At 44.5% G+C, this 22,860-nt stretch overlaps 1 protein-coding gene across 1 annotated transcript in view; it reads right to left on the reverse strand.

Annotated features, from left to right (window-relative positions):
• The window catches only part of CCDC13 (coiled-coil domain containing 13), a 28,881-nt gene extending 20,616 nt beyond the window's left edge, over nucleotides 1–8,265 (reverse strand). The window contains exons 1-4 of the mRNA XM_065885928.1: nucleotides 8,060–8,265; nucleotides 5,789–5,937; nucleotides 3,714–3,856; nucleotides 2,047–2,136 (exon numbers count right to left, since the gene is read on the reverse strand). Coding sequence (XP_065742000.1) covers nucleotides 2,047–2,136; nucleotides 3,714–3,856; nucleotides 5,789–5,937; nucleotides 8,060–8,265 — 588 coding nt within the window. The remainder of the gene's footprint in view (nucleotides 1–2,046; nucleotides 2,137–3,713; nucleotides 3,857–5,788; nucleotides 5,938–8,059) is intronic.
• Nucleotides 8,266–22,860: the final 14,595 nt, after the last annotated feature.

Raw genomic sequence — 22,860 nt, forward strand, 5'->3', positions numbered from 1 at the left:
GTGTCTTGGGCCTGGCACGCCCTTCCCCCACCCCGGGCTGTTTCCTCTGAGGCGATACCGGAAATGGTGTCCATGGGAGCAGATAGCGCCAAGGCCACTCACACCACAGCTTCATGAGGCCCCACACGGAGTGAAGGCATTCAGCTCCACTCTGGAATGTGCTTGGAGCTCTGGACTGGGATGTGGGGTGAGCCTGCAGGCTCTGGAGTATGGCCCAGGCTTGGGTCGCCCTGAACAGTCTAACGAGGGGGACATGGCTATTGTCCTCTCTCTGATCAGAAGATGCCAGGGAAAACATGTGTCCTGAGGAATGGAGACTGCAACCCACCATGCACTCTTCCATCAGAAACCTCCTAGGCTCCCTGCAGCCACAGAATGAAGTTGGAATTCCTACCCCAGCTACCGTCAAGGCCTCCATCCACAGGTGACTTTGTTTTGTTTTGATATGTTCCCCTTTTCCTCGTCAGGGCCCCTGGGCTGCAGCCAAACGTTATCCAGCTGATGCCCAGCTAACAAACAGAATAGGAATATTGACGCTTTCCTGCTCTGAGCTTGTACTGCTTCTGCTGGAAGGGCCACCCCCATCTTCCTGCTCCAGCAAGGCCACCTGAGGAAGCCCTCATCCATCCCACCTCCTGGCTGCCTCAGGTGGAGCGTGCGCTCCCTCTGTGAACTCAGGGCCTAGGGGCTTTCTCTGAAGGCCCTGTCCCCTGCCTTCCTTTAATATGCCTACTCATCTCCCCTCTTGAACCCCCTGTGGACAGTGGGCTTGTCTTTGATTCTCTGTGTTCCAGGGCTCAGAACATTCTGCCAGGCTCGACAAGTGACTGAACAAGTAGTTTCCCATTTAGGACAGCCCCAGTCAGAGGTATGGATAAACAAGGGGCAGCTTAGAAGTGTCCCTCAGAGCTGGGAAAGGCACTGAATGACACTCAGTCTGGCGTCTGCTGAGGGCGGAGCCCCTCCATTGCCTCCCCAGCAATGAGACAGATCTACACAAGACTAGCCTTCAGGAGACATGTTCACCCCCGACCTGGAACCTGAGGGGCCCACCACTCGAGAGCAGCATTCTCCTCAAGACAGGCATGAGGCGGCTTGATCTTGAGTCACAGACAACAGCGAAGATTGGGTGGAAAAGGGGCACTGAACTAGGAGTCCTGAGGCTTGGATTCTGTTTCACCAACTCATTTGGCTTCTTAAGAAAACCATGGGGGGAATTCCTTGCTGGTCCAGTGGTTAGGACTTGGTGCTCTCACTGCTGAGGCCCCAGGTTCAATCCCTGGTCGGGGAACTAAAATCCCATAAGCCGTGAGGTGTGGCCAAAAAAAAAAAAAAAGAAAAGAAAACCAAGGGGAGGCCTCCTGGGATGTTCTTGAGACTCTGAGCTATTTATTGTCTGGCTTGGGCTCCATGCTCCTCCCCAGTGGCCCACTGGGTCAGACTGCCTTCCTTTCACGGAGCTGCAATTCCCATGCCCTGAGTTTCATGGAGGCTCATTTGCTTAGAAAAACTGGAATCTTGGGAACAGCCCCATTCCCAATAGTCACTTTTACGCTGTAGATCTGGAGTTCCACAAAGGGAAGACTTCTTACAATATGGATTGCCCCAGCAAAAAACAGGGTTCCATTGAGCAGTGAGCTCCCCGTCCCTGGGTTAAGGTAGAGAGGCTGGATGTCTTTCCAGTAAGGATGCTGTAACGGACATCCTTTACGGCTGGGCTGAGAGCAGGAGGCTAATTGGATCAGGTCTTCCTTCCCTCCTGGTCCTGAAATTCTAGGATTCCAGGGTCCTCAGGCCCCTCCTGATCTCCCTCTCTGGGGACTAAATCAGAGTTAACCCCTCACCAGCCTTCACAGGGGCATTCTTGGCCTCAGACAGTAGACTTGGTCACTGTCCCCTGATGGCTATTCTGAGGATGCTGCAATGGTGGCACTGGCTCAGCAATGGGGTGGATGCCGGACAGAGGCACCTACGCCCCCATGGAAGAGGGGAGGCCCAAGCCCATGGCTGCCTCACACACTCCCCAGCACAGAAGAGAATTCATACCAAGGCTCTGTCTCCCATCTGGGCCTTCGGCAGCTTGGCTCCTGCGTCGGTGGCTCCCTTGGCCGGCAGCCTGGCCAGGGCCATCTGCAGCTGAAAAAGCAAACCTGGCACTTAATATTTAATTCTGCTCAGCAGTTGCGGCACCTGAGTGAAGGGCTCTGGTACTGCCGTCGGATGTGTGGTCACGGATCTCAGCAGTCCGTCCCTTCAGCTCATTTTAAGGCCCATGAATGGAAGGACTCTCCTTTACAAGGCACTCTGCGATGGGAGATTGTCTGCCCCACTCCCCAGTCGTAGCCTAGGATTCACGAACAGCTTAGTAAATAATGATTCTGCAGCCATGGTCTGCATCTGACAACAGCCTGGGAGGCGGAGAGAAAAGGAACTACGTACGGACTTCACATTGCAGTTGAGGAGACAAGGTCAGAGACACTGAGAGACCTGCCACTCAGGCTCATGGCCTGGTGGCCAAGACCACTGCTGTATACAGACAGCCAACCAACCCTTTAAGGGTTTCCCAATTGTCCTTCACACAAAGACCATCCCTGTCTGACAAGGCTGGGCACGACCCGCCCTCCCACCTCTCTGACCTCATCCTGCTCCAAGCTCGGCCACATTGGTCCCCTTTCAGGCCTTTATTCCTATTCAGGGACTTTGTACCTGCTGGGTCCTCTGCATGAAGGCCTCTCCCCCACCCCTCCGAGTCTGGCCCCTTCTCATCCTCCAGGGACCCACTGTGCATACTCCCCCCTCTAAGGGGCCCTCGATGCTGGTCTGTCTCCAGGAGGGCAAGGACCAAGCCTATTTTGCTCCCCACAGTCTCCCCAGGGCCTGGCCCAGAGCCTGTGATGATTCTCAAAAAATACGTTGTAGAATAAAGAAGGTCTAATTCAATGCCAAGTGTAATGACTGTGGAGGATTTTGGAGAGCAACGGAACTGGATTTGAAATCCGGCACCACCACATGCTGTGTGACTTGAGAAAGCCTCTTAACCTCTGCCAGCCTCTGCTCCTCCAGCCACATAAGGAGAAGCTGCGTAGGTTCACCCTAGCTCCTGAGGGACCATGAACTGCTGGGTCTTGTGCCTTCTCTCGACTGGAGGGGTTTGTCGTCAGCTGTGGGAAGGTAGGGGCAGCAGAAAGAGGAAGGTGGACAAAAGTGAGACGAACTGGTGGAACGCTCCTGGCTCTAGCTTCAGATTAGCAAGCATCCCTGTTAATTTATTCAACAATGCCTTTCTGGTGCTAACTACCTGCTAGGCACTGTTCTAAGCCTTTTACAGTGTTAAGTCATTTAATCCTCAGAAAACCTTGGGGTGAGTGCCGTTATAACTGCCACGTGACAGGCGGAGGAAACTGAGGCACGGAGAGCTTATACCTGGCTCCAAGTCACAACACAAGTCAGTAGTGGAGCTGAGATTTACACCCAGGTGGTCAGGCTCCAAGCTTGCGTCCTCCTTGCTATGTTGGGCTATCTCTCCACCGCCTGCGTCCTCCTTGCTTCCCGACACTTTCCCCTCTCAGGATATGACAGAGACTGAGGGACTCATTGCAAACACTGACCCACCAGTCCTCGGGAAGGACCTACAGCATCTAAGTGTGCTCCGTCTCTGGAGGAGTGGCGTGGGGTACAGGGAGCCCGGGGCAGGGGCGCCTGAGGCCCCTCACCTCTCGCTCCAGCTCCTGGATGCGGTTGCTCAGCTGCCTCACTCTGGTCTTCGCACCCTCGGACTCTGCCATCAGCACCCGGTTCTTTTTGGACAGCTCAACGATCTTGGTGGCAGTCACATCCCCAGCCACACCAGCCGTCCCTAAAATGAAGGAAAACGGTAAGGTCAATTAAAAACACAGGTCCACACATCGAACAGGCTTGCTGCTGCTGGCCTGGGCCAGCAGCGATTTGGGCAACAATGAGTAGCTGCCCTCGGCCACCTCGTGTCTGTTGAAGAGGATTAGGACACATCAGGAGAAAAGGAGGAAGAACCTGGGGGAGGAAACCAAACCTAGAAATACAAATGGTCCAGTGGTGAGTTCTCTGGTTATGTTTTCCTCCCAGGACCCCAAAGCATTACAGATCCTGGAACTAGACATCAGAAAGAAGTCTAAGAGAAGCCCTCTCTAGTCCGAAGGGCAGGAAGTAGGGCTGAGAGCAAGCCAGGGCTCTCTCCCAACTCTGTCTCCAGACAAGCCCCACTCTTGAAGCTGCAACCCCATGATAATGGGGGCATCAGCGAATGGGCAAGCACAGAAATGCTAAAATATCTGGGTAAATATAATAGACTATTTTGCAACCTTCAGTTTTTTAAAACGTATAATGGTTGAAAGCAAATATCATAGCATAGTCTGACGGGATGTTCAACATATACAGACATAATACATATAAAAGCTGTATTATAAGGGGGGAGGGTAAAGGGACTTATATGGTGGTCAAGTTTCTTCATTCCACTTGAAGTGGTAAAATATTAATTCTAAGTGGACCATGAAAAGTTATGTGTGCAATCACTAAAAAAATTGTACAAAGAAATAGAAAAACTAAACTAAAGCAAACACTAAAAGTCCACCCAAAGGTAAACCAGTTCTTCAGCTGTCAGCAGCCTGTCACTGTAGCCTGGTTTAAAAACATGAACTGAGACTGTCAGACTTTTCTCTTCAAAACGTGAAGTTGGAAATCAGAAATGGGGGCTTCTGAGTGAGGATTGGATTTCAGAGGTCTTGAGGGAGGCTCGGGGCCGGCAATCAGATGAGGCCATGAGCACACCAGCAGAAGCGGCAGAAGACAGGACGTGGGGCAGGCTGGAGAAAAGGGAGCAGGCCCTGTCTCCCAGGTCTCCTGGGGTGAGGAGGCATCTCCTGCTCTCCCTGGAGCCCATCAACTTCTCGACACCCTTGCCAAAGCTGCCCCTTCGCATCTGAACCCCGAGCCAGGTTAGGTGTTATCTTCTGTTCAGTGTGGTTTTGTTTTAGACAGAAGAGGCCAAAGAATGGAGGGAAGCACAACAGGCTATCAAGGGCCTTTAAGATACCAGATTCCCCTTGCTTTTCAATTCAGCACTGGTCCTCTGGGTGCACCTACTCTTAAAGTCATTTACTAGCAAAGGCATAGAGAGACGCTCTGGCAGAGGCCAGGTGAGGCATCATGCCCTCTGTGATTGCTGGCACTGACTTTGTGCTTTCTCAGTCAACCACCTGGGAATTGCTCAACGGGCATACATCAAGCAGAGGACAATCAGGGCCAAGGTCCCCACCAGATCTGTAAGAATAAGGTCTAGCTCATAACCACAGGGTCAGTGGTCAATGTCCAGCCCACACCCACAAGGCTAAGGTCATCTCCAGGCCCACAAAGCCAAGGTCCCTAACAGACCCACAGGGTCAAGGTCTCCAGCAACAGAACCAAGGTCCAACTCCGACCTGAAGGGCCAAGGTCCACTGTACATGCTGCTGGATCCCAGGAAATCCTCTCAGAAGAGCGAACTCCCCTGTCCTGTCCACCCTTCTGGAGCAGCAACAGCAAGTGGTGTAGAGTCAATGTCTACTTCCACTGGGGCTTTTTCGCATCCATGATACAGTGTTTGAGCCAGAGCATCCAGACAGAATGGGTGCCGTTGGCCCACCGAACATGTAGCGAGCATCACGGAGAACTCTTGTCATGAGGTCCAGCGGGGTCACCCACGCTGCCTCCACGGCAGCTGGGCCAGCCCACCTGGACTTCAGAGCAGAAACTGTCGCAACAGCGGTGGAGCTACCTGTGAAGGCAAATCTGTCCTCTTCTATTTTCTTTTTGAGGTGTTTGATTTCAAAGTCCCTCTCCTTCAGCAACTTATACAATCGCCCGTTCTCATCCACTGTTTCCCTGAGTTGATCCCGAAGCCGTTCGATCTCGTCTTCAAGCATCCTGTAAGGCAAAGGCAGAATCACAGGAACCGATGGGCAGGGGTCAGGCCTCCACAGCCCAGGTTTGTTGTACCTGGTTGGGCACTGGGTGGAGATAAGAACTGGTCTGTACAAAATAGGAATGAGAAATTAAGGGAATCTCAGTGAGCAGATTTTTAACACACTGTTCTCAAAACTGAACGATTAAGGACACACACACAAGTGAAAGGAGAAAAGTTTTTTTTTTTTTAAATGTGCCAATTTTTATTTTATTTTTTATTTATTTATTTAGTTTTGCGGTACGCGGGCCTCTCACTGTTGTGGCCTCTCCCGTTGCGGAGCACAGGCTCCGGATGCGCAGGCTCAGCGGCCATGGCTCACGGGCCCAGCCACTCCGCAGCATGTGGGATCCTCCCGGACCGGGACACGAAGCCACATCCCCTGCGTCGGCAGGCGGACTCCCAACCACTGCGCCACCAGGGAAGCCAGAGAAAGAAGTTTTCAATAACATGGTTTACTACAGATTCAACAGAGCTATATAAAACCCCACCCAGAGAATTCATACTCCTTTCCAGCATCCATGGAACATGCATAAAGATGTATTATAATTTAGGCTTCAAAGGCAACCTTAGCAAATTCCAAATAATGGACATTATACAGACCATTTTCTTAATGGGAATTGACTAAAATTAGAAATCAATACTAAACAGAGAACAAAAATAAAATAAAACACAGAACTCCAAACCCATCATATGCTTGGAACTGAAAAAAAAAAAACAAAACCACACACATACACACACTCCTAAATTATTTATGGGTTAAGAAGAAATCATAATGTGTATTATGAAGCATTTAGAACGGATTGACTGTAGAAGCAATATGTATGAAAACTTGTGAACAGCAGCTAAAGTGATACTTAGAAGGAAATTTATAGCCTTAATTGCATACGTATATTAGAAGACGAAAGAGGAATTGTCTAAGCCTTTAGTTGAGACCAGGTCTCTGGGTCTCCCAGGTAAACCCAATAGGAAATCAGAATAGGTGGCTAGTTTTGTATATTACAATTGTCTTGCAAGTCATTTTTTTAGAACTTTAAAACATGAGGAACATGTGACTCGTGGGTCTGTGATCACTTCTACCATTAGGCATGGAGCCAGCTCCACAGAGGCAGTTGCTCAGGAAGTAAATAAGTTACGGAAATTACAGATAACAGTAATTATTAACTAACAGCTATTATTATTGTTGGTGTTATTCTACCAACAGCTCAAGTCTCCACAAATTCCAGTTTCTCTGACTTGGGGAAAGATCATTTGGGAATAGGTCTGGGGTTAACTTAGAGCTAATATTTAGGAGCCGTATGAATTTTTTCAATTATTGAGAAATCTTTATCTTGTCCTAATTAGCATTTTTCAGTAGAACATTGTGAAAATCGAGAAACCATGAAAAGTAGAATTTGCAGATGGAGAAGATAGATTCTGGGTGAAACCAGAAGCAAAGAGATAGCTCAACAACTGCTGTGATTTTTTTTTTTTTTTTTTTTGCAAAATGACTAGAAAACAATTTTGTTTCAATCCAGACTCCTGCTTCTAACAACCAATATAAATCAATGCATCTGTGTGACATTGGCAAATTTAAAGCAAAATGAGAAGATTCTGGACTCCTTTCAACTGTTTCACCAACCATATAAAAGCAAGGAATCCATAAACTGCTTCTTTAGGACGGGTATGTTTATGTGTCTTTATGTGTCAGGGAAGGGAAATTGACACAGGAGAACAGTCGCGGATGAGGTTTGGAGTAACGATCACCTGTGAATCATCAGAGCCAGCTAACCAGCTCCTCAAAAACCAAAACACATTTTTCACGAAAGAGAGACTACATAAGAAAATTCAAGTGAATAAATTACACCTTGATGAGTTTCAAATTTTCCATTTGACTTTAAGTGGTTTTTGAATACACTTCATGTCAAATTATGTCCCTTTATCCGATGCAAGAGTCTTCAATAACAATCTCTGTGTCAAAACTTCTGGGTCTCAGCTGATAAACACACATCTGGTCAACCTGCCTGTCGAACTGTCTGCAATCATCCTCCCCCACCTTCCCTACCTCCCTGCAGTGCTCCTGAGAGAGTCCAAACTTGCATTTACCTCTGCTCAAAGCTGGTTTTTGAGTTCTGCTCCCCGGCTTGGAGGACGCTGAGGCCATCAGAGATCTCCACGGGCTCTTTTTGGTCATCAACTCTGCTTTGGAAGCTAAGTTCTTTTTCCTTCCGTTTCTCCATCTGCTTCTGTAACCTTCTGTGCTGCATCTCCTGCATGGCCCTGAACTGGAGCCTCAAGGTGTCCTCTGCCATCTTGCCCTTGCAGTAGGAAAAGAAGCCTGAGCCTAAGCAAACTCCACAAACTGCTCCTTTCCCAAGAGTGCTCAGCACATAGTCAGCCCTGTCTACAACCCCCAAGCCTGGAGTTGGCTCCTTATCTTTGCATGTGTCCATGAGGAAGCTTGGAAGACCCACCCTCACTTCAGGTCCCCTGAAAGCCAAAGCTGAGCCGAGCTAAGCGTCAGCTCTCTACACACCCTCCCATGCCTGAATGTGCCACCAGACCTCGAATGGCATCAGAATACTCCCCCCCATCACTCAGATTCAACAGTTGGCTCCTTCCTGTCCCTAAAAACAGTGGCTCTCAACTCTGGCTGACCATTAGAATCTTCTAGGAGTTCCTAAAACATAGCAATGCTGGGGCACATCCCTGGACCATTTAAAATCTTAATTCCTAGGAATGGGGCTCAGACATCATTACTGTTTTTAACTAAGGTATAATTTTAGGTTGAATTATAATTTACACATAGTAAAGTGCATAAGTCCTGAGTGTACAGCTCAATAAATCTTTACACAGGTATGCAGCCCTGGCTCCGCCAGGGCCCCGGTGGCTGCCGGCTCCCCCAGCTCCAGCCCGGGCCCTTCTGTACTTTTCCCCCCCACCCGCCGCACTTACAGTGGTCACTCCGCTGCTGCCTTCTTGGGCTGCAGCAGCTCGGGCACCTCTATCAGACGCCTTCTTGCGCTGCCCCGGCAACCGTCACTAGGGAAACCAGCCACGCCGCTGCGTGACGTCCTCTCGAGTCTACGGCAACCAAGAGGTCTCCGGGAGTTCGGAAAGGGACAGAGGCGCAGATGGTCCGGGTTGAGGCGGTAAGTAAATAAGCGAGGTGGGCTGACGGATGAGGGCGTCTTGTGTATGAGACTTGAAAGTTGGCCCAGTGGTCCGCTTCTGGAACATATTTTAAAAGTTTTGTGGGCCAAACGTTCTGCGCAGAGATACGCATCCCGCAGTCCTGCTGGGAGGAATTAAGGTGAATGATCCTACCAAGAAATTTAACGTAGCCATTCAGAATGTCTTTGGAAAATGTGGAAGTGTGAGAGGAAAGGTTATTTTGTGACGGTGAGTGAAAAAGGCAGAACACGAAATAGTAATTGCTAAGTAAATGAAGTTGTGTTTTTAAAAACTAAGAACGGAGGGAATTCCCTGGCGGTCCAATGGTTAAGGCTCCGCGCTTCCACTGCAGGGCACGAGTTCGATCCCCAGTCGGGGAACTAAGATCCCGCATGCCCTGCATGGCGCGACCAAAACAAACAAAAAACAAAATTAAAAACCTCTAGAAACAGAAACAAGACTGCGGAGGAATGCATAGAAATATTAAAGTTAAAAATGGTTGTATTCGTGTGCTGGAATTGCAGTGCTGTGTTTTTATTTTTGCATTTTAGAGGATTTAAAATATAGTGAACATGGTTTATTTTCAAAGTGGAAAACACTTGTATGTTTGGGTTTTTTAAAAAGACACTTACCAATTTAAGTCACTGCTATATCCAGGTCTTTATAATTAGAAAGTCTTCAGATATCTCACGGTTGTTTTTCTTTCTTTTTTTCCTCATAAGGCATCCACCCACAGACGTGCATGAAGGTGGGGCACCAGTTCACATTTTGCAGAACTCTAATGCAATATCACAACCAGAATATTGACGCTGATAATTTTACTTGTATTCATTTGTGCGTGCGCTTAGTTCTATACAGTTTTATCATGCTTAGGCTTGCATATTCACCACCATCCTCAGATATTGAACACTTAAATCGCCACAAGGATTCTTCTTCTTGGGCTTTTGTAGCCACACCCGCTTCCCTCCCTCCCCACCCCCAAAGGCCCTAATCCCTGTGACCACCAATCTGTTCTCCATTTCTAAAATTTTGTCATGTCAGAAATGTTATATAAATGGAATCATATAATATGTAACCTTTGGGGACTGACTTTTTTACTCAGAATAACTTTCCAGAGCTTCATCCAAGTTGTTGTATGTGTCAGTTTGTTCCTTTTTATCGCTGAGCAGTTTTCTATGGTATGGATGTACCACAAACTGTTTAACCATCTGCCGGTCAAAGGACATCAGGGCTGTTTCTAGTTTGGGGTTATTACAGATAAAGCTGATATAAACATTCATGTACAGGTTTCTGTGGGAACTTAACTTTTCATTTTTCTGGGATAGATGCCCAAGAGTCCAGTTGTACGATAATAACATGCTTAGCTTTGTAAGAAACCGTCAACCTATTTTGTAGAGTGGCTGTACGATTTTACATTTCTACCAGCAGTGTATGAGTTATCTACTTTCTCCATATCTTTGCCAGCGTTTGATGTGACTATTTTTTATTTTAGCCATTCTAATAGGTGTGTAGTGACTTCTAATTTTGGTTGTAATGTGCGTGATGGATAATGATATTGAACATTTTTTTCAGGTGCTTATTTGCAACCTGTGTATCCTCTTTGGTGCAGTATCTGTTTATGTCTTTTGCCCAATTTCTAACTGTTGACTTTTAAGAATTCTTTATACATTCTAGATATTAATCGTTTGTTGGATTGTAGTTTGCAAATATTCTCTCCCATTCTGTAGCTTGCCTTTTCTCTTCACATGGGTTTTCACAGAACAAAAATTTTTAATTTTGACTAGGTCCAATTTACCAATTTCTTTCTTTCGGTGTCACGTGTAAGAACTCCTTGCCTAGCCCTCGATCCTAAAGATTACCCCCGTGATATTCTAAAAGCATTAGAGTTTTATGTTCATGATTTATTTTGGCATAATTTTTATGCAAGATGTGAGGTTTAGATTGAGATTCTTTTTTTTTTTTGACCTATGGCTGTCCAGTTGCTTCAGCAGTAGTTATTGAAAGGTATCCTTCCGCAACTGAATTGCTTTAGAACGTTTGTCAAAAATCAGTTGTGTAAATTCACAAACAGCAACAAAAAACAACCCAATTCAAAAATGGGCAAAGGACTTGAAGAGATTCCTCCAAAGAAGATATACATATAGCTAATAAGCACATGTAAAGAGGCTCAACATTACTAGCCATTAAGGAAATGCAAATCAAAGCCACAGTGGGATAACACTCCATACCCATTAGGATGGCTGTTATTCAAAAAATGGAAAATAAAAAGTGTTGTCCAAGATGTAGAAAAATTGGAAGCCTTATGCATTGCTGGTGAGAGTGTAAAATGGTGCAGCTGCTGTAGAAAAGTTTGGCAGTTCCTCAAAAATTTAATCATAGAGTACGATCCAGAAATTCACTTCTGAGTATATTCCCAAAATATGGAAGCAAACAGATACTTGTACACCAATGTCCATAGTAGCAATATTTACAATAGCCAAAAGGTGGAAACAATCCAAATGTCCATCTGTAGATGAATGGATAAACAAAATGTGGTATTATCCATTAAATGGAATAATATTCAGCCATAAAAAGGAATGAAGTACCGATACATACTACAACATGGATGAACCTTGAAAACATTATGCTAAGTGAAATAAGCCGGACGCAAAAGGACAACTATTGTATGATTCCACTTAAATTAGGTTCCTAGAATAGAGATTGCCAGGGAGCAGGAGAAGAGGGAAATGGGTAGTTATTATTAAAGACTATGAAGTTTCTGTTTGGAATGATGAAAAGGTTCTGGAGGCAGATGATGGTAATGGTTGCATAGCATTTTTTTTTAGTTTCTGCTTTATAACAAAGTGAATCAGTTATACATATACGTATATCCCCATATCTCTTCCCTCTTACGTCTCCCTCCCTCCCAACCCTCCCTATCCCACCCTTCTAGCTGGTCACAAAGCACCGAGCTGATCTCCCGGTGCTATGCGACAGCTTCCCACTAGCTATCCATTTTACATTTGGTAGTGTATATATGTCCATGCCACTCTCTCACTTCATCCCAGCTTACCCTTCCCCTTCCCGTGTCCTCAAGTCCATTCTCTATGTCTGCGTCTTTATTCCTGTCCTGCCCCTAGGTTCTTCAGAACTATTTTTTTTTTTTAGATTCCATATATATGTGTTAGCATACGGTATTTGTTTTACTTTTTCTGACTTACTTCACTCTGTATGACAGACTCTAGGTCCATCCACCTCACTACAAAAAACTCAGTTTCTTTTCTTTTTACGGCTGAGTAATATTCCATTGTATATATGTGCCACATCTTCTTTATCCATTCATCTGTCGGTGGACACTTAGGTTGCTTCAGTATCCTGGCTATTGTAAATAGAGCTGCAATGAACGTTGTGGTACATGACTCTTTTTGAATTATGGTTTTCTCAGGGTATATGCCCAGTAGTGGGATTGCTGGGTTGTATGGTAGTTCTATTTTTAGTTTTGTTTTTTTTGTTTTTTTTTTTGTGGTACGCGGGCCTCTCACTGTTGTGGCCTCTCCTGTTGTGGAGCACAGGCTCCAGACCCGCAGGCTCAGCAGCCATGGCTTATAGGCCCAGCCGCTCCACGGCATGTGGGATCTTCCTGGACCGGGGCACGAGCCCGTGTCCCCTGCATCGGCAGGCTGACTCTCAACCACTGCGCCAACACGGAAGCCCTATTTTTAGTTTTTTAAGGAACCTCCATACTGTTGTCCATAGTGACTGTATCAATTTACATTCCTGCCAACAGTGTATGAGGGTTCCTTTTTCTCCACACCCTCTCCAGCATTTATTGTTCGAAGATTTTTTGATGATGGCCATTCTGACCAGTGTGAGATGATATCGCACTGTAGTTTGATTTGCATTTCTCTAATGATTAATGATGTTGAGCAACCTTTCATGTGTTTGTTGGCAATCTGTATATCTTCTTCGGAGAAATGCCTATTTAGGTTTTCTGCCCATTTTTGGATTGGGTTGTTTGTTTTTTTGATATTGAGCTGCTGGTAAATTTTGGAGATTAATCCTTGGTCAGTTGCTTCATTTGCAAATATTTTCTCCCATTCTGACAGTTGTCTTTTCATCTTGTTTATGGTTTCCATTGCTGTGCAAAAGCTTTTAAGTTTCATTAGGTCCCATTTGTTTATTTTTGTTTTTATTTCCATTTCTCTAGGAGGTGGGTCAAAAAGGATCTGGCTGTGATTTATGTCATAGAGAGTTCTGCCTATGTTTTCCTCTGAGAGTTTTATAGTGTCTGGCCTTACATTTAGGTCTTTAATCCATTTTGAGTTTATTATTGTGTATGGTCTTATGGAGTGTTCTAATTTCATTCTTCTACATGTAGCTGTCCAGTTTTCCCAGCACTACTTATTGAAGAGTCTCTCTTTTCTCCATTGTATATTCTTGCCTCCTTTATCAAAGATAAGGTGATGATATGGGTGTGCATTTATCTCTGGGCTTTCTATCCTGTTCCATTGATCTATGTTTCCATTTTTGTGCCAGTACCATATTGTCTTCATTACTGTAGCTTTGTAGTATAGTCTAAAGTCCAGGAGCCTGATTCCTCCAGCTCTGTTTTTCTTTCTCAAGATTGCTTTGGCTATTCAGGGTCTTTTGTGTTTGCACACAAATTGTGAAATTTTTTGTTCTAGTTCTGTGAAAAATCCCAATGGTAGTTTGATAGGGATTGCATTGAATCTGTAGATTGCTTTGGTTAGTATAGTCATTTTCACAATGTTTATTCTTCCCATCCAAGAACATGGTATATCTCTCCATCTATTTGTCTCCTCTTTAATTTCTTTCATTAGTGTCTTATAATTCTCTGCATACAGGTCTTTGGTCTCCTTAGGTAGGTTTATTCCTAGGTATTTTATTCCTTTTGTTGCAATGGTAAATGGGAGTGTTTTCTTAATTTCACTTTCAGATTTTTCATCATTAGTGTATAGGAATGCAAGAGACTTCTGTGCATTAATTTTGTATCCTGCTACTTTACCAAATTCACTGATTAGCTCTAGTAGTTTTCTGGTAGCATCTTTAGGATTCTCTATGTATAGTATCATGTCATCTGCAAACAGTGACAGCTTTACTTCTTCTTTTCCGATTTGGATTCCTTTTATTTCCTTTTCTTCTCTGATTTCTGTGGCTAAAACTTCCAAAACTATGTTGAATAAGAGTGGTGAGAGTGGGCAACCTTGTCTTGTTCCTGATCTTAGTGGAAATGGTTTCCGTTTTTCACCATTGAGGATGATGTTGGCTGTGGGTTTGTCATATATGGCCTTTATTATGTTGAGGTAAGTTCCCTCTATGCCTACTTACTGGAGGGTTTTTATCATAAATGGGTGCTGAATTTTGTCAAAAGCTTTCTCTGCATCTATTGAGATGATCATATGGTCTTTCTCCTTCAATTTATTAATATGGTGTATCACATTGATTGACTTGCGTATATTGAAGAATCTTTGCATTCCTGGGATAAACCCCACTTGATAATGGTGTATGAGCCTTTTAATGTGCTGTTGGATTCCGTTTGCTAGTATTTTGTTGAGGATTTTTGCATCTACGTTCATCAGTGATATTGGTCTGTAGTTTTCTTTTTTTGTGACATCTTTGTCTGGTTTTGGTATCAGGGTGATGGTGGCCTCGTAGAATGAATTTGGAAGTGTTCCTCCCTCTGCTGTATTTTGGAAGAGTTTGAGAAGGATAGGTGTTATCTCTTCTCTAAATGTTGATAGAATTCGCCTGTGAAGCCATCTGGTCCTGGGCTTTGGTTTGTTGGAAGATTTTTAATCACAGTTTCAATTTCAGTGCTTGTGATTGGTCTGTTCATATTTTCTATTTCTTCCTGATTCAGTCTTGGCAGGTTGTGCATTTCTAAGAATTTGTTCATTTCTTCCAGGTTGTCCATTTTATTGGCATAGAGTTGCTTGTAGTAATGTCTCATGATCTTTTGAATTTCTGCAGTGTCAGTTGTTACTTCCCCTTTTTCATTTCTAATTCTATTGATTTGAGTCTTCTCCCTTTTTTTCTTGATGAGTCTGGCTAATGGTTCATCAACTTTGTTTATCTTTTCAAAGAATCAGCTTTTAGTTTTATTGATCTTTGCTATCGTTTCCTTCATTCCTTTTTCATTTATTTCTGATCTGATCTTTATGATTTCTTTCCTTCTGCTAACTTTGGGGTTTTTTGTTCTTCTTTCTCTACATGCTTTAGGTATAAGTTTAGGTTGTTTATTTGAGATGTTTATTGTTTCTTAAGGTAGGATTGTATTGCTATAAACTTCCCTCTTAGAACTGCTTTTGCTGCATCACATATGTTTTAGGTCGTCGTGTTTTCATTGTCATTTTTTATAGGTATTTTTTGATTTCCTCTTTGATTTCTTCAATGATCACTTCATTATTAAGTAGTGTATTGTTTAGCCTCCATGTGTTTGTATTTTTTACAGATCTTTTCCTGTAATTGATATCTAGTCTCATAGCCTTGTGTTCAGAAAAGATACTTGATACAATTTCAATTTTCTTTAATTTACAAAGGCTTGATTTGTGACCCAAGATAGGATCTATTCTGGAGAATGTTCCATGAGCACTTGAGAAAAATTTTTATTCTGTTGTTTTTGGATGGCATATCCTATAAATACCAATTAAGTCCATCTTGTTTAATGTATCATTTAAAGCTTGTGTTTCCTTATTTATTTTCATTTTGGATGATCTGTCCTTTGGTGAAAGTGGGGTGTAAAAGTCCCCTACTATGAATGTGTTACTGCCGATTTCCCCTTTTATGGCGGTTAGTATTTGCCTTATGTATTGAGGTGCTCCTATGTTGGGTGCATAAATATTTACAATTGTTATATCTTCTTCTTGGATCGATCCCTTGATCATTATGTAGTGTCCTTCTTTGTCTCTTGTAATAATCTTTATTTTAAAGCCTATTTTGTCTGATATGAGAATTGCTAGTCCAGCTTTCTTTTGATTTCCATTTGCATGGAATATCTTTTTCCATCCCCTCACTTTCAGTCTGTATGTGTCCCTAGGTCTGAAGTGGGTCTCCTGTAGACAGCACATATATGGGTCTTGTTTTTGTATCCATTCAGCCAGTCTGTATCTTTTAGTGGGAGCATTTAATCCATTTACATTTAAGGTAATTATCGATATGTATATTCCTATTCCCATTTTCTTAATTGTTTTGGGCTTGTTATTGTAGGTCTTTTCCTTCTCTTGTGTTTCTTGCCTAGAGAAGATCCTTTAGCATTTGTTGTAAAGCTGGTTTGGTGGTGCTGAATTATCTCAGCTTTTGCTTGTCTGTAAAGATTCTTAATTCTCCAACAAATCTGAATGAGATCCTTGCTGGGTAATCTTGGTTGTAGGTTTTTCTCCTTCATCACTTTAAATATGTCCTGCCACTCCCTCTGGCTTGCAGAGTTTCTGCTGAAAGATCAGCTGTTAACCTTATGGGGATTCCCTTGTGTGTTATTTGTTGTTTTTCCCTTGCTGCTTTTACTATGTTTTCTTTGTATTTAATTTTTGATAGTTTGATTAATATGTGTCTTGGCATGTTTCTTCTTGGATTAATCCTGTATGGGAGTTTCTGTGCTTCCTGGACTTGATTAACTATTTCCTTTCCCATATAAGGGAAGTTTTCAACTATAATCTCTTCCAATACTTTCTCAGTCCCTTTCTTTTTGTCTTCTTCTTCTGGGACCACTTTAATTCAAATGTTGGTGTGTTTAATGTTGCCCAGAGGTCTCTGAGACTGTCCTCAGTTCTTTTCATTCCTTTATCTTTATTCTGCTCTGCAGTAGTTATTTCCACTATTTTATCTTCCAGGTCACTTATCCGTTCTTCTGCCTCAGTTATTCTGCTATTAATCCCTTCTAGAGTATTTTAAATTTCATTTATTGTGTTTTTCATCATTGCTTGTTTCCTGTTTAGTTCTTGTAGGTCCTTGTTAAATGTTTCTTGCATTTTCTGTATTCTATTTCCAAGATTTTGGATCATCTTTACTATCATTATTCTGAATTCTTTTTTAGGTAGACTGCCTATTTCCTCTTCATTTGTTAGGTCTGGTGGGTTTTTACCTTGCTCCTTCATCTGCTGTGTGTTTTTCTGTCTTCTCATTTTGCTTATCTTACTGTGTTTGGGGTCTCCTTTTTGGAGGCTGAAGGTTCATAGTTCCCGTTGTTTTTGGTGTCTGTCCCCAGTGGCTACAGTTGGTTCAGTGGGTTGTGTAGGCTTCCTGGTGGAGGGGAGTAGTGCCTGTGTTTTGGTGGATGAGGCTGGATCTTGCCTTTCTAGTGGGCAGGTCCACGTCTTGTGGTGTGTTTTGGGGGTGTCTGTGGCCTTTTTACGACTTTAGGCAGCCTCTGTGCTAATGGGTGGGGTTGTGTTCCTGTCTTGCTAGTTGTTTGGCATAGGGTGTCCAGCACTGTAGCTTACTGGTCATTGAGTGAAGCTGGGTCTTGGTGTTGAGATGGAGACCTCTGGGAGATTTTTGCCGTTTGATATTACGTAGAGCTGGGAGGTCTCTTGTGGACCAGTGTCCTGAAGTTGGCTTTCCCACCTCAGAGGCACAGCACTGACTCCTGGCTGGAGCACCAAGAACCTTTCATCAACATGGCTCAGAATAAAAGGGAGAAAAAGTAGAAAGATAGAGGCTAAAATAAAATAAAGTAAGATAAAATAAAGTTATTAAAATAAAAAATAGTTATTAAGAAAAAAATTTTAAAAACAAAAATAATTAAAAAACGGACGGACAGAACCCTAGGACATATGGTGGAAGCAAAGCTATACAGACAAAATCTCTCACAGAAGCATACACATACACACTCACAAAAAGAGGAAAAGGGGAAAAAATAATATATCTTGCTCTCAAAGTCCGCCTCCCCAGTTTGGGATGATTCATTGTCTATTGAGGTATTCCACAGATGCAGGGTATATCAAGTTGATTGTGGAGATTTAATCCGCTGCATCTGAGGCTGCTGGGAGAAATTTCCATTTCTCTTCCCTGTTCGCACAGCTCCTTGGGTTCAGCTTTGGGCTCGGCTCCGCCTCTGCGTGTAAGTCGCCTGAGGGCGTCTGTTCTTCGCTCAGACAGGACGGGGTTAAGGGAGCAGCTGATTCGGGGGCCCTGGCTCACTCAGGCCGGGGGGAGGGAGGGGCATGGAGTGCGGGGCGAGCCTCCGGCGGCAGAGGCCGACGTGACGCTGCACCAGCCTGAGGCACGCCGTGCGTTCTCCCGGGGAAGTTGTCCCTGGATCCCGGGACCCTGGCAGTGGCGGGCTGCACAGGCTCCCGGGAGGGGCGATGTGGACAGTGACCTGTGCTCGCCCACGGGCTTCTTGGTGGCGGCAGCAGCAGCCATAGCGTCTCATGCCCATCTCTGGGGTCTGTGCTCTTAGCCGCAGCTCGCGCCCGTCTCTGGAGCTCCTTTAAGCAGTGCTCTTAATCCCCTCTCCTGGCGCACCAGGAAACAAAGAGGTAAGAAAACGTCTCTTGTCTCTTTGCAAGCTCCAGACTTTTCCCCGGACTCCCTCCCGGGTAGCCGTGGTGCACTAACCCCTTCAGGCTGTGTTCACGCCACCGGTCCTCTCCCTGCCAGCCAACCGAAGCCCGAGCCTCGGCTCCCAGCCCCCGCCCACCGCGGTGGGTGAGCAGACAAGCCTCTCGGGCCGGTGAGTGCCGGTCGGCACCGATTCTCTGTGCGGGAATCTCCCCACTTTGCCCTCCACACCCCTGTTGCTGTGCTCTCCTCCGCCACCCGCAGTCTCCGCCCACGAAGGGGCTTCCTAGTGTGTGGGAACCTTTCCTCCTTCACAGATCCCTCCCACTGGTGCAGGTCCTGTGACTATTCTTTTGTCTCTGTTTACCCTTTCTACTTTTGCCCTACCCAGGTGCGTGGGGAATTTCTTGCCTATTGGGAGGTCTGAGGTCTTCTGCCAGCGTTCAGTAGGTGTTCTGTAGGAGCAGTTCCACGTGTAGGTGTGTTTCGGATGTATCTGTGGGGAGGAAGGTGATCTCCGCGTCTTACGCTTCCGCCATTTTCCTCAACTCCTCTATGTGGGGCCTTATGTGTGAGGTGGTTCCTGCTTGGTTAATCATCCCCTTTGTGATGTGGGCCCTTTGGTGTGAGGTTGTTCTTGTTTGGTTCCTCATGCTCTTTCTGTTGGTCCTTTGGTTTGAGGTGGTTCCTGCTGGGTTCTTCACCCCCTTTGTTATGTTGGCCCTTCGTTGTGAGGTTGTTCTTGCTGTGTTCCTCATCCCCTTAGTGATGTGGGCTTTTGCCGTGAGGTGGTTCTTGCTGGGTTCCTCATCCCCTTTGTGATGGGGGCTTTTGGTGTGAAATGGTTCCTGCTTGGTTCCTCATCCGTTTTTTTTTTTTTTTTTCGGTACGCAGGCCTCCCACTGTTGTGACCTCTCCCTTTGCGGAGCTCAGGCTCCAAACCCGCAGGATCAGTGGCCACTGCTTACGGGCCCAGCCGCTCCGCAGCATGTGGGATCTTCCCGGAACTGGGCACGAACCTGCGTCCCCTGCATCGGCAGGTGGACTCTCAACCACTGCGCCACCAGGGAAGCCCATCATCCCTTTTTTGATGTGGGCTTCTGGTTTGAGGTGGTTCCTGCTGGATTCGTCATCCCCTTGTGATGTGGGCCCTTTTGTGTGAGGTGGTTCGTCCTGGTTTCCTCATGACCTTTGTGATGTGGGATTTTGGTTTGAGGTGGTTCCTGCTGGGTTCCTCATAACCTTTGTGATGTGGACCCGTTGGTGTGAGTTTGTTCCTGCTGGGTTGCTCATCCCCTTTGTGATGTGGTCCCTGCGGTGTGAGGTGGTTCCTGCTGGGTTCCTCATCCCCTTTGTAATATGGGATTTTGGTGTGAGGTGGTTCCTGCTGGGTTCCTCATCCCCTTTGTAATATGGGATTTTGGTGTGAGGTGATTCCTGCCAGGTTCCTCATCCCCTTTGTGATGTGGGCCCTTTGGTGTGAGTTTGTTCCTGCTGGGTTGTTCATCCCCTTTGTGATTTGAGCTTTTGGTGTGATGTGGTTCCTGCTGGGTTCCTCATCCCCTTTGTGATGTGGACCCTTTGGTGTGAGGTGGTCACTGCTGGGTTCGTCATCCCCTTTGTAATGTGTTTTTTTGCTGTAAGGTGGTTCCTGCTTGGTTCCTCGTCCCATTTGTGATGTGGGCTTTTGGTGTGAGGTGGTTCCTGATGGATTCCTCATCCCCCTTGTGATGTGGGCCCTTGGTGTGAGTTTGTTCTTGCTGGGTTGTTCATCCCCTTTGTAATGTGTTTTTTTTCTGTAAGGTGGTTCCTGCTTTGTTTATCTTTTCAAAGAACCAGCTTTTAGTTTTACTGATCTTTGCTATCGTTTCCTTCATTTCTTTTTCATTTATTTCTGATCTGATCTTTATGATTTCTTTCCTTCTGGTAACTTTGGGGTTTTTTTTGTTCTTCTTTCTCTAATTGCTTTAGGTGCAAGGTTAGGTTGTTTATTCGAGATGTTTCCTGTTTCTTAAGGTAGAATTGTATTGCTATAAATTTCCCTCTTAAAACTACTTTTGCTGCATCCCATAGGTTTTGGGTCATCGTGTCTCCATTGTCATTTGTTTCTAGGTATTTTTTGATTTCCTCTTTGATTTCTTCAGTGATCTCTTGGTTATTAAGTAGCATATTGTTTAGCCTCCATGTGTTTGTATTTTTTACAGATTTTTTTCTGTAACTGATATCTAGTCTCATAGCATTGTGGTCAGAAAAGATACTTGATACGATTTCAATTTTCTTAAATTTACCAAGGTTTGACTTGTGACCCGAGATATGATATATCCTGGAGAATGTTCCATGAGCACTTGAGAAGAAAGTGTATTCTGTTGTTTTGGATGGAATGTCCTATAAATATCAATTAAATCCATCTTGTTTAATGTATCATTTAAAGCTTGTGTTTCCTTATTTATTTTCATTTTGGATGATCTGTCCATTGGTGAAAGTGGGGTGTTAAAGTCCCCCATTATTACTGTGTTACTGTCGATTTCCCCTTTTATGGCTGTTAGCATTTGCCTTATGTATTGAGGTGCTCCTATGTTGGGTCCATAAATATTTACAATTGTTATATCTTCTTCTTGGATTGATCCCTTGATCATTATGTAGTGTCCTTCTTTGTCTGTTGTATTAGTCTTTATTTTAAAGTCTATTTTGTCTGATATGACAATTGCTACTCCAGCTTCCTTTTGATTTCCATCTGCATGGAATATCTTTTTCCATCACCTCACTTTCAGTCTGTATGTGTCCCTAGGTCTGAACTGGGTCTCTTGTAGACAGCATATATACAGGTCTTGTTTTTGTATCCATTCAGCCAGTCTACGTCTTTTGGTTGGAGAATTTAATCCATTTACATTCAAGGTAATTATCGATATGTATGTTCCTATTACCATTTTCTTAATTGTTTTGGGTTTGTTATTGTCTTTCCCTTCTTTGTGTTTCCTGCCTAGATAAGTTCTTTTAGCATTTGTTGTAAAGCTGGTTTGGTTGTGCTGAACTCTCTTAGCTTTTGCTTGTCTGTAAAGGTTTTAATTTCTCCATCAAATCTGAATGAGATCCTTGCTGGGTAGAGTAATCTTGGTTGTAGGTTTTTCTCCTTCATCACTTTAAATATGTACTGCCTCTCCCTTCTGGCTTGCAGAGTTTCTGCTGAAAGATCAGCTGTTAACCTTATGGGGATTCCCTTGTATGTTATTTGTTGTTTTTCCCTTGCTGGTTTTTTTTGTGTGTGTGGTACGTGGGCCTCTCACTGTTGTGGCCTCTCCCCTTGTGGAGCACAGGCTCCGGACGCCCAGGCTCAGCGGCCATGGCTCACGGGCCCCGCCGCTCTGCGGCATGTGGGATCTTCCTGGACCAGAGCACAAACCCGTGTCCCCTGCATTGGCAGGCGGACTCTCAGCCACTGCGCCACCAGGGAAGCCCTCCCTTGTTGCTTTTAATATTTTTTCTTTGCATTTAATTTTTGATAGTTTGATTAATATGTGTCTTGGTGTGTTTCTCCTTGGATTTATCCTGTACGGGACTCTGTGCTTCCTGGACTTGATTAACTATTTCCTTACCCATATTAAGGAAGTTTTCAACTATAATCTCTTCATATATTTTCTCAGTCCCTTTCTTTTTCTCTTCTTCTGGGACCCCTATAATTCGAATGTTGGTGCGTTTAATATTGTCCCAGAGGTCTCTGAGACTGTCCTCAATTCTTTTCATTCTTTTTTCTTTATTCTGCTCTGCAGTAGTTATTTGCACTATTTTATCTTCTAGGTCACTTATCTGTTCTTCTGCCTCAGTTTTTCTGCTATTGATCCCTTCTAGAGAATTTTAAATTTCATTTATTGTGTTGTTCATGATTGTTTGTTTGCTGTTTAGTTCTTCTAGGTCCTTGTTAAATGTTTCTTGTATTTTGTCTATTCTGTTTCCAAGATTTTGGATCATCTTTATTATCATTATTCTGAATTCTTTTTCAGGTAGACTGCCTATTTCCTCTTCATTTGTTAGGTCTGGTGGGTTTTTACCTTGCTGCTTGATCTGCTGTGTGTTTCTTTGTCCTCTCATTTTGCTTCTCTTACTGTGTTTGGGGTCTCCTTTTCGCAGGCAGCAGGTTCGTAGTTCCCATTGTTTTTGGTGTCTGCCCCCAGTGGCTAAGGTTGGTTCATTGGGTTGTGTAGGCTTCCTGGTGGAGGGGACTAGTGCCTGTGTTT

This window comes from Phocoena phocoena, chromosome 10 (genome assembly GCF_963924675.1).
Source record: "Phocoena phocoena chromosome 10, mPhoPho1.1, whole genome shotgun sequence".
Classification (NCBI taxonomy): Eukaryota; Metazoa; Chordata; class Mammalia; order Artiodactyla; family Phocoenidae; genus Phocoena; species Phocoena phocoena.